Raw genomic sequence first — 12899 nt, forward strand, 5'->3', positions numbered from 1 at the left:
CTTGTTAGAGACGATTAAAACCAAGTTTGTTTTAGAGTAATACAGTAGAAACTAAACAATACTCTAAACTTCATAATCACTGTTGCCCACCCAGGTGTGTATTAATGAATCAAGGTACTTGTTAGAGACAATTAAAACCAAGTTTGTTTCAGAGTAATACACTAGAAACTAAACAATACTCTAAACTTCATAATCACTGTTGCCCACCCAGATGTGTATTAATGAATCAAGGTACTTGTTAGAGACAATTAAAACCAAGTTTGTTTCAGAGTAATACACTAGAAACTAAAGAATACTCTAAACTTCATAATCACTGTTGCCCACCCAGATGTGTATTAATGAATCAATATCTATCACATACGTAGTTCTTACTGTGGTAGGCTGTGGACTAGAAGGTCCAACGTTCGAGCAGCGATATTTCTCTGAACACTCTTGTAGTCTTATATGTAAGAGTTTTTAACCCTGAAGACAATCCCGCTTTTATGTTAAGAGTAGACATTGTAGACATTAGTCACGGGCAGTGCTGTAATGTTGTTCTCCTTTTCGTGAGCATTTTAAAATTAGAATGGCTATGTCTGATTCTTTGGGTCTCCGACTTAGAATTTTAAGCACATGTGTTGTATAAGATGTTCTTCAGGCTCAAAATATCACAAATGTTGTCTAGCACACGATATTTCACCTTTATTGTAACCTTCCTGGGTGCATTGTGATGGCTAAATAGTGCGTTCATACAACATTCGTTTTCAGGTGCTTCAAAGTAATAATTATTATTAGTAATTAACTTAAAGTCAGCCTGTTGACTGAAGCATCTTAAAGATGATAGCTAAAGCTCTAACCCAAAAATCGTGAGTTATATATATATTCATTATTTTAACCGATTTCGTAGCTCATCCAACAAATCGTCTATTCCATCAAGAAAAAGGATTATATTTCTTTACTGAGGTAATGAATAATGTTATTTAAAATTACCTCCAAACTTTTCATTCTGATAAATCAATATGTTATTTTATACTTAGGATTTCATGTCAGCATCTAAAGAAGTTAATCATCATATCGAAGTGAAAAATGGCTTTCATTTTAAACCACGTTGTTAAGAATGAAAACTATTTATGGGGATGATAAGATTGCTCTATCTTAAACTTGAATATCATTACACCTTCTCTTGGTGAGATCGAGAGTACATCCTATTTTTTTTTATTCTACTTGCAAAAGATACAGATTCTCTTTCTTCGTGCGCTTGTCTGTTACAATTCATTAATATTTGTACATCACAGAAAATGTGACGGGTGAAATAAAATAAACATTGTTGTTTAAAATATTTGAAATTAATCAAAGATAGTGCTCTTTTAAGAGTGGAATTTATATGAATATAATAATACTGTCTCGAACTAGTGTATTTAAGTGAATAAATATAAAGGCTTGGTTTGGTCTAATATTTCATTGGTGGTAGTGTCCAAGCTTTTACTTGTTGTTAATTAAATGTTTAAATAACTCTATTTATTCAATAATACTGACTGTTGTATGTCCATGTAACTACTTCGCAGGTTGTGGATGAATCTTCACCAGAATTGGTACGGAGGTTCATTGGGTTCTTGGGGAGATACATACAAATTTTCAGTTTTGGATTTTGCTGTTTCTATGGGCGTTTTTGCATTTTATACCACTACTTCGTCCCCTGTCGAGGGATCTTCACCAAATTTGGCATGAAGATTTGTTGGGAACATGCAGAGATACATGCAAATTTGCGGTTTCACATTTTGTGTTTTGCAGTTTTTATGCGTGTTTTGCAGTTTTTTTTAACAATTACATATAAGGGAAGCAACTTTTCATGTCTTAAGATGACCTTTCATTAATCGTGAATTTACATAAGTTCCGTCGTCCAGGGAGGGACGGGTACTCCAGCAAGTTAATAAATAAAATTAAATAATGAATGTATTTTGGAACGTTTCGGCCTTAGGCCTACTTTAGGCAAAGATCATCGGCCTTAGGCCCACTTTAGGCAAAGATCATCGGCCTTAGGCCCACTTTAGGCAAAGATCATCGGTCTTAGGCCCACTTTAGGCAAAGATCATCGGCCTTAGGCCCACTTTAGGCAAAGATCATCGGTCTTAGGCCCACTTTAGGCAAAGATCATCGGTCTTAGGCCCACTTTAGGCAAAGATCAAAATACAAATTTTTCGTTGCCTGAAGTGGGCCTAAGACCGAAACGTTGCAAAATAAATTCATTTAGTAAAAAATTGTAAAATACATTTTTATCTCTTCGTTGTTGAATTTTGTTTACAATCAACCTTGATCCAGAAACAATTTTTAATTCGGTTTTATCATTACTTGTGATCCTAGCTTTAATCATTTTCTATTAACTGTTTTTTTTTAATTATAATAAAATATTTCTCAACAGGTGCTCTACTTGGACGACACGGTGGACTGGGTAGGTGATGGACCACCAAAAGACGGACCAGAATGTGGGTTCCACAATGAAAAGTGTGTTAGTAAGTTAAGTTTTCACGTTCATCAAATTATCTATCAAGTTTCTAGCAAATCGCCAAATTCGTTAATTAGCCAGGTGGTTAGGGCGCTCGACTCGCAATCTGCGGGTCATGGGTTCGAATCTCCCTCACACCAAACATACTCGCCCTTTCAGCTGTGGGGGCGTTATAATGTGACGGTCAATTCCACTATTCATTGGTAAACGAGTAGCCCAAGATTTGGCGGTGGTTGGTGATGACTAGCTGCCTTCCCTCTAGTCTTACACTGCTCAATTAGGGACGGCTAGCGCAGATAGCCCTCGTGTAGCTTTGTGCGAAATTCATAACAAACCATAATCCCTTGTGTTTTAATCAGCAGAAAAAAAAACATTTAATCTATTTTATCACTAACGTTTCACCAGTTTAAGAAATACGGCAACCCGAAATTGGTTTCAAAAATAATTTTACTGTAGATTTTTCCAGTTTAATTATTCTCAAACGAAGAGACTCCTAAAACATTTCGAACAACAACTGTCCTGCTATAGATTATGGACGTATAAGTTTTACACAATATTATTATCTTTTCGAAATTTTCACGTCTAGTGTATAATACCTTAACAGTGGTTTAAGGTAATAATGAGCCACTTAACAATAGTTTAAGGTAATAATGAGCCCCTTAACAATGGTTTAATGTAATAATGAACCACTTAACAATAGTTTAAGGTAATAATGAGCCATTTAACAGTGATTTAAGATAATAATGAGCCACTTAACAGGCTGGTTTAAGATAATAATGAGCCACTTAACAGGCTGGTTTAAGATAATAATGAGCCACTTAACAATGGTTTAAGGTAATAATGAGCCCTTTAACAATGATTTAATGTAATAATGAGCCATTTAACAGTGGTTTAAGACAATAATGAGCCACTTAACAATGGTTTAATGTAATAATGACCCACTGTAATTTTATCTCGTGATAGCTTTAACTTTTAATATTGTTAATTAGGGCTATATAATAGTTTCCTAGTTTAGTCGTCAAATTTTCCACTGTTTTTACTTCCATTTAATATTACATAAAGTAAATTATTTTTATTTTTAATTGCTTTAACTCAGTTGTGTTTTAATTACAGTTTCGACATTCTTACAAGTTATTCTACAATGCCATTTCTAATCTAATTTGTAACTGATTATTAAGTAACTTCAGTTTTTAAAACATTGTTTTCAGGTTTTTAAATTATATGTTTCATGGTGATTTACTGTATATTTGAAATTAAAATAAGTATTAGAAATATTTACTCTATAACTACTAAATATTTCTTTGAAAGCTTCATTTCTAATTGAAGGAGACTGTTATAAAAGTATATTGTTAATTGCCTAATCCAAAATTCAAAATACGTTAAAGAATGAAAAACAATGCATAAAAAAGCGAGGAGAGGCACAATGTTGACTGGGCTCTGTGTCTTATCGAGGAGTTTGCTTGATTGACAAGTTTGTTTTAAATGTTTAAAAAATTACTCTCAAAAAATTAACATAGTATATAAGCTGTAATATTCAACGAAGAGTCAGTGAATAAGGTAGATCAAGTTTGGAGACGGCTTGACTGGGTAGTGAAAGAAACTATATTGTTGATAGGATCCACAAGTGAGTTTACTCTCTCTCCTCTTTGCACCACAGTGGCACAGCGGAATGTCTGCGGACTTATAACGCTCGAATTCGGGTTTTGATACCCGTGGTGAGCAGAGCACAGATAGGCCATCGTGTAGCATTGTGCTTAATTACAAACAAACTGTCCTCTTTTTTTTGTAAGGGTTGCTTTTATTAAATTTGAAATAGTGATTTTATTATATCCTTTATTTTCCATTTTTTTTTAGCTTAGTATATCTGTGGATTTAGGACAAACCTAAGTCTTCTAAGATGATTAAACTTTGTAAGACATTATTGGGTTTATGACCGAAAATGTCGTTAACAGCAAAGGTACCGAAACATATGAAACGATACATTATTAGCTTTATAGGTAGGAACGATAAAACGATATACTCGGATAGCTGTACTAGTTACCGTTTATATCTCTCCCCCCCCCCCCCGACTTGAATAAATAGCTTTTTTTTAAAAGCAGATGTTTATGTTAAAGTGGGCGGATTTTGTCTGTTAGAAGCTGTGGTTAAACGTAACGTGTTAAAAACTAAAACTCTCCACATAAAGTAAAATAATTAATTAATAATTAATGCACTTACGTTTTAAAATAATATGAACTTGTCTGAATGTAAGCGAGTAAGTTGCTTGAAATTCTCGGTAATCACACACGTAAAATCGACTGAAACGAAGTCTTTCAGTCCAGGTTAGCTCCAGAAAGCTTAAACGACTTATCTGTTAAACGTCAAAATCAATTTAGAAACTGTGTAAACGCTAGTAAGTGCGAAAACTGCTCTGCGTCACATTAGAGGAACCAGACATACTTTATAAATCAATTAATTAATTTAAGTATTGATCGAATATGCCCCCCCACCGAGTAAATTCCTATGATTCGGTTTCTATTCAATGACTTAACGTTACGCGAAGTATAAAAAATGTAATTTTCTCAAAGTAATGGTATTAGAATATGATATTAGAACTGAAGATAATTCAGTTAATTATAAGTTTATAAAGTGAAGCATAAGGTAAGGATATCTTATATAATATCATTCGTTATATTTATCCATTGAAAGGATCCGCATAGCTTCTAAAATCCTGTGATGTAGCACTATTCTTATTGTTGCAAATAAGATAATAAATAATTGACAATTTAATTCATAGACGAATTAACAAAATTAAACCAAAATTTTAAGAGCAATCTGAGTGTACTTTATATAAATTCTTTTGGCCTGAGATGCGATGATGGGTTGGACACTCGACTCGCGATCTGAGGGTCGCGGGCTCGAATCCCATCACCAAACCACATTCTAGTCATTGGGGCGTTATAGTGTGACTATCAATTCTACTATTCGTTGGTAAAAAAATAGCCCAAGAGTTGGCGATGGTTGGCGTTCGGTAGCAGCCTCCCCTTTAGTTTGTCATTTCTAAATTAGGACCGGTTAGCGCAGATAGCCCTCGAGTAGCTTCGCGCGAAATTTAACAAACAGACAAAGACATAACATTTTTTTTTTTTGCATGCAGATTGACTTATTACATCTATATCACTACATCTGGTCAACTACGAAGTTGCTGGTGGAGTTACTTTATTGGGAGCCATTTGTTTTGATGTCATATTTTGTGATTTATTAATTGGTTTTCATTAAACTGAAATTAAGACTTGTGTTTTCTCATTAACGTTAAAGAACAATAGATTTATCTTAAATTAAAACAATAACCAATGAACTTGTACTTATTATCAACTACAAGCTTAGTAACTTTTCAAATTGGTTTCACTTTTCTCGTTCTTCAATAGGTTTCGTATGGAGAGCAGTAGCTGGGGGAACAGGTGGAGTGGCTTTGGTCTTGTTGATAATTTTATGCATTGTTTACAGGTTGGTATAATTAGCAATTTTGTAGAAATATTTTAACAGTTAGGTCGTATTTTAACTCAAATATTGTAAAAATACGAATATTTAATCTATTGCACGTTCTACGATGACTTCTTTTATAGTATCAGTTTCACCTTCTGTTAGCATTGGAGAGATTACAGTAATTAGAAGATTAAGTGGATCATCCAAATCGGATTAATTAAGAAGATTTAAAGTCTGAATATCCGTTAAATCCACACACAACCCAATTAGTTGTGCAGCAATATATCATTGTTGAAACTTTATTGTGTTCTCAGTAACAAATGTTTTGTTTCATTGTTAACTGAACCTGCCCTAATTCTTTTTTTATAATAATACGAACACTCGTTTACAAATCGATTAAACTTTAAACTATAGTTACAGCTAAACGCTCTGAAAAGAAAGCAAATTGCCAAAATTAATTTCTCTAATACATTAATGTATATGCATCTTTTTCTGTTAGGTTCTATATGTGTTTTCATACCACAGAACAATTTAAATCGACGAAACAGATTAGTTTATTGGCCTTTTTTTTGTATCCATTCAAACCCTAATTAAAGTTAGTTCGTTCAACGCCACGTGCTTTGTGTTTATAACACGTTCTTTGGAACAAAGAACCTGAAATGAGCCAACAGAAAGGCGTGAATTTCGAGATAACGGCACATTGTTTAAAAGGATTATTACTGTCACAATATACTGGAGCTATGAAGAGATGTCTTGAATACATTCTTAATTGACTAATTTTCTCGCTACAATTGGCCCACTGATACTCTTAGAGTCTTTGCTCACATCATCATTCTTGTCTTGTTTAATAACCTCTATTCATAAAACTTCCTTAAATCTATCATATAAAAAGTGCTATTTAAAATAAACATATTAAAACGCTTCTGGCCATTAAATATAAAATCTGACGTCGACATAGATTATATAATTCCTTTTCTGATACTTTTCTTCATTATAATTCTCATTAAGTGTGTATGTTTTGCATTAATTTAGCATTCAACTAATCAAGATAAAGGGAGAACTAGAGAAAACATAAGTTAATCTCTGATAATTTTATTAAAATTATTCTCAAGCGTTCAACATACTTTCCATCATATTTTTTTTTCAGTCTTCCAGTTTAACCCTGTATGTTAACGAATAATAGCGTTTAAGCTCTTTCGAACTTAATATATTTCGCTAATTTAGTGGCACCTGGTTACCGAAATGAACTAAATCACTAACCAGTTTTAAAATTCTAATAAGCTTGAAATATTTCGCTAATTTAGTGGTACCTGGTTACCGAAATGAATTAAATCACAAACCAGTTTGACACGTTTAATAAGCTTGAAATATTTCGCTAATTTAGTGGCACCTGGTTACCGAAATGAACTAAATCACTAACCAGTTTTACACGTCTAATTAGCTAAATTAGCGAAATATTTCAAGCTTATTAAACGTGTCAAACTGGTTTGTGATTTAATTCATTTCGGTAACCAGGTACCACTAAATTAGCGAAATATTTCAAGCTTATTAGAATTTTAAAACTGGTTAGTGATTTAGTTCATTTCGGTAACCAGGTACCACTAAATTAGCGAAATATTTCAGGCGGTATCTGGTTACTGAAATGAACTAAATCACTAACCAGTTTTACACGTCTAATTAACCTGAAATATTTCGCTAATTTAGTGGTACCTGGTTACCGAAATGAATTAAATCACTAACCAGTTTTACATGTCTAATTAGCCTGAAATATTTCGCTAATTTAGTGGCACCTGGTTACTGAAATTAACTAAATCACTAACCTGTTTTACACGTCTAATAAGCTTGAAATATTTCGTTAATTTAGTGGCACCTGGTTACTGAAGTGAACTAAATCACTAACCAGTTTGACACGTCTAATAAGCTTGAAATATTTCGCTAATTTAGTGGCACCTGGTTACTGAAATGAACTAAATCACTAACCAGTTTGACACGTCTAATAAGCTTGAAATATTTCGCTAATTTAGTGGCACCTGGTTACTGAAATGAACTAAATCACTAACCAGTTTGACACGTCTAATAAGCTTGAAATATTTCGCTAATTTGGTGGTACCTGGTTACCGAAATGAATTAAATCACTAACCAGTTTGACACGTCTAATAAGCTTGAAATATTTCGCTAATTTAGTGGTACCTGGTTACCGAAATGAATTAAATCACTAGCCAGTTTTACACGTCTAATGAACTTAATATGTATTCTTTATGAATTTGTTTCACTTAAATACAAATTCTGTAAAAACACAGTAATGATATTTTTTTGCAGCTTTGGTTAGGCTGGAGTTGATACATTTCAGTAACAAGTTATATTTTTGCATTGCCGAAAAACACAAATATGATTATTGACAGAAGTAACACTAAAAGCACGTTATTTCTAATAATGTAATATTAGGTTTAACAAATCCTCGCCAACAAGAAAGAAAATGTTTTTAGGGGTCCAGCTGTAACGAAACATCGAGAAATAATCTGCAAGTAATCAGCCTGTTAAGAATGAAGTCCCCCCCCCCAAAAAAAAGAAAAAAGAAAATGTAAAATTATTAAAATATTCTGATGGAAAACTAATTATCTAAACTTCTATTTATAAAATGAAGCAAAAATTGGTAAAAAATTAACCCAAGGTGGTTCCTACCGTCTTCATTTCCTTTTTCATTTTTCTTGTTATATCGATACACTTCTTCCTAAGACGTTTGATTGCACAGATGCGCCCCCTATATATGCCAATTTGGGTGTAAATTGTTGAATATCTGAAGTCAGACTCAAGATTGGAACTAAGAGAAACTTGGCTAGTGCGGATGAAAGGATGAACATTCTGTTGGTTAGAAAGGCTCCCATGTATACTTTTTTACCTATTTACTCAGATTGCTAAATTTGCTCGAGTTTTCAGTCACTTCTAACACATGATATTAAACTAAATCACGTCAATATTTAAGCAGATATTACGTCAATGCTTAAGGAGATATTACGTCAATATTTATACAGGTATTACGTCAATGTTTAAGCAGATATTACGTCAATACTTAAGCAGATATTACGTCAATATTTAAGCAGATATTACGTCAATATTTAAGCAGATATCACGTCAATATTTAAGCAGATATTACGTCAATGTTTAAGTAGATATTACGTCAATATTTATACAGATATTACGTCAATGTTTAAGCAGATATTACGTCAATACTTAAGCAGATATTAAGTCAATGTTTAAGCAGATATTACGTCAATATTTATACAGATATTACGTCAATTTTTAAGCAGATATTACGTCAATACTTAAGCAGATATTACGTCAATACGCAGATACGTCAATATTAAGCAGGTATCACGTCAAAATTTAAGCAGATATTACGTCAATGCTTAAGCAGATATGACGTCAATATTTAAGCAGATATCACGTCAATATTCAAGCAGATATTCTACACATTTTAACGAATGCATCTCCTAACAACCTAATTAATTTTATCAAGTTTCAAAATATGAAGCTGTCAAATTTAATAAAAATCATAAAATATCAATATATATTAAAAAAATTAATATGACTGATAAAATTATAATTATTATGTTACAAAATAAGTACGAGATATAAAATACATTTTGATCTCAAAATTAGTGTAGTCTCTTCGAATTAGCACGGATGTTTTTTCATCGGTTATAATCATATTTTATTGAAATTAGTATCGCTGTTATACCTTACTTATATCCAAAAATAACTCAATTGAAGTGGAAAGTAAGAGAAATAAAAATAATATTGAAATTTCTATAAACGTTTGTAAAAATAAATTTGACATAAATTTTAATCAGTTTCTAATTATTTTTTAAAAATAGGAAATAAGAAATGCGTTAAATATCCATATTATTATTTATTGTAAGATTTATGATATGGTTACATTTACTAGAAATTTTCTACACTGTATGTAACGGTATACGAAACTAAAGTTGGTAAAATGATTACACTTTTTTTTAGGCCTAGAAATAATGAATTAGAATCTTGCTTAATCGTAGGTGTGTTTTCCTCGTATTACTATGGCAATGAATAATGGAAGACAAAAGATACATCCCTGACTCGATGTCAGTAATGAATTAATTAAGAGAGATATATATATATATAGAAACAAATCCTGTTGTAAATAATGCTTTTAATTAGTTTCGTATATAATTGTAAATAAAAATAACAAATATTTGCTCTTATCTCTAATTTGACTTCATTATTTTAAACTGGGATTACATATTAGCGCACGTACCCGTGATACTTTACTTCCTGTTGTAGTAGGCGTATACTGATTCACTTGGATATCTTTATAATCAATTTTCCACAGCAAATTATCAAGTTCTCGTTCATATGCCCAGTTCCTGTGTTAGCATGAATAAAGATAGATCTTTTTCGTTGCACAGTTACTTTACGTCTTCTCTGATTTCATCAACTTCTTAAGTTGACTACTGAAGAAACGTTACACAGTTACTTTACGTCTTCTCTGATTTCATCAACTTCTTAAGTTGAATACTGAAGAAACGTTGCACAGTTACTTTACGTCTTCTCTGATTTCATCAACTTCTTAAGTTGACTACTGAAGAAACGTTACACAGTTACTTTACGTCTTCTCTGATTTCATCAACTTCTTAAGTTGACTACTAAAGAAACGTTACACAGTTACTTTACGTCTTCTCTGATTTCATCAACTTCTTATGTTGACTACTAAAGAAACGTTGCACAGTTACTTTACGTCTTCTCTGATTTCATCAACTTCTTAAGAATAGTTATGCAGAGCTTCATATATGGTAAAAAAGTTAAACAGAAATACATAACAAACGTGGTATGATGAGTCGACAAAATCTATAACTACTTCGAGAGTATGATCTGATTTGCAACTACATTAGCGAAAGATTTAAAAGTTAGATATTTTTATTTTTTAATCAATAAACTTAGTATTCCGAAAATTGTTTAATTTCGTAACCTCAGTTTAAGGTAGGTTGTTGGGTTATAACACACGTTGATCAAAGTGTAGATTGAACTGGACCTACCTTGAACTTAGATTTTGATATTAAACAATTTTCGGAATACTAAGTTTACTAATTATACCTGCTATTGTGTGGCTATATAATGTCAAGAACTGAATAGTGGCCAATGATACTTTTTATTCCCTTCACCTATCCACTGTATAGATGTTTCTCATAATGACTATAAAGCACGTTCACACCAGTAATATGTTTGATTTTGATTTTTTTTTTGTTCAAGGAAGTGCTGATTTTAAAACTTCAATTCATCTGAAAAACATTATAATTATTACTGCTAAGAGTAGGAAGAATAAGGAAAGTTAGGGCTAACTAAAGATATTAGTATCTATCTATTTAACACTATTAAGAAATTCTCCAAAGTAGATATAAGGAAAGTTAGGGCTAACTAAAGATATTAGTATTGTTATATTTAACACTGTTAACAAATTCTCCAAAATAGAAATAGGGAAACTTAGGGCTAACTAAAGATATTAGTATTATTATATTTAACACTGTTAACAAATTCTCCAAAATAGAAATAAGGAAAGTCAGAGCTAACTAAAGATATTAGTATTATTATATTTAACACTGTTAACGAAATATTTAAAGGATGAATAAGGAAAGTTAGAGCTACGTGAGGAGATTAATATCATTATATTTAACACTGTTAAGTCCTTCTCTGAGAAAAGAGTAAAAAGGTTCTACGTTAAAAGTTCAAAAGAAAGACACATAATTAAAAGCCGATAGTGAACTACCCATGACTTGATTAAAGCTTCTTTATGATGGTCTCAATAAACAAAATATTCGTTTCAACAATAACGATTCAAGAATTGTTATTCCTTTACGTATTTAAAGTAAAAACAGTGTTTGAGGTTTAATCAAATCACTGAAACGTTAACGTATTCTCTCTAACAGATTCGAGATCTCCAGTTTGACAATCTTAATCCTTTTGTCGGAGCGTGCGTAGATCCTCCAAATATCTGTATAATTACGGAGTACTGCTCACGAGGTAGTTTGAAGGTATGGTAACAATGATCGAGTAAGTTATAAATAAACATAAAAGACATATTTTTTATTATTTAATGTAATCGAATTTTTTATATAATGTATATAAATATATATATATGTGTGTATCTGGTTAGTGATACCTTTTTTCCTAAATAATTTATTTTCTTTTAACCCTGAAAGGTACTTTTCTAGATTCTGTGAAAGGAATCATACAGTTTCAGTCTCCATACTTTCAAAGATTAAAGTCAATTGTACCCTGCATCTATTACATTTATACCTTCGTCAAAGATATAAAATTTATGTATTTGTATGTCAAAATAATGTCAAATAAACGTACTTGATGATAATAAAAATAGCTAGAGAAATAACTATTTTAAACTCGTTAAAACATTTTAAAACACACTGAGAACGACGACTGCATCGATATATTTTTAGACAATAGGGAACAGTTTCTTGCATCAAACTGAAAGTAAAGACGAACCATTCCAGTTTTCAAACAATGTTTTAATCGAAGCGTGACTGTTCGAAGGATTATCGTCAAACGTGGCAAATATATTCCAGCTTTAAAAATGCATTCGAAACAGACTTTATTGGAAACACGTAATACTAAGGAACTATAATATTTTTTATCTTTACTCTGAATTTTCTTATATCGTTTTTTTTTTGCTATCGCACTGGATGTGTCCTGTTTTGTAGATATGTGAAATAGGTAGACGCAGTAGAAGAATCATAGTTGTAGACATGTGAAATAGGTAAACGCAGTACTGGATGTCCTGTTTTGTAGACATGTGAAATAGGTAGACGCAATACAAGAATCATAGTTGTAGACATGTGAAATAGGTAGACGCAGTACAAGAATCATAGTTGTAGACATCTGAAATAGGTAGACGCAGTAGAAGAAT

At 31.9% G+C, this 12899-nt stretch overlaps 1 protein-coding gene across 1 annotated transcript in view; it reads left to right on the top strand.

The window, feature by feature from the left end:
- The window catches only part of LOC106471389 (receptor-type guanylate cyclase Gyc76C-like), a gene marked incomplete at its 5' end in the record, with an annotated part of 59402 nt that overhangs the window by 9831 nt on the left and 36672 nt on the right, over positions 1 to 12899 (top strand). Inside the window, 3 exons of the mRNA XM_022399986.1 lie at positions 2399 to 2489; positions 5890 to 5972; positions 11905 to 12009. Of these exons, the coding sequence (XP_022255694.1) occupies positions 2399 to 2489; positions 5890 to 5972; positions 11905 to 12009 (279 nt within the window). The remainder of the gene's footprint in view (positions 1 to 2398; positions 2490 to 5889; positions 5973 to 11904; positions 12010 to 12899) is intronic.

The sequence above is a fragment of the Limulus polyphemus genome, unplaced genomic scaffold (genome assembly GCF_000517525.1).
Source record: "Limulus polyphemus unplaced genomic scaffold, Limulus_polyphemus-2.1.2 Scaffold4592, whole genome shotgun sequence".
In the NCBI taxonomy this organism is placed as follows: domain Eukaryota; kingdom Metazoa; phylum Arthropoda; class Merostomata; order Xiphosura; family Limulidae; genus Limulus; species Limulus polyphemus.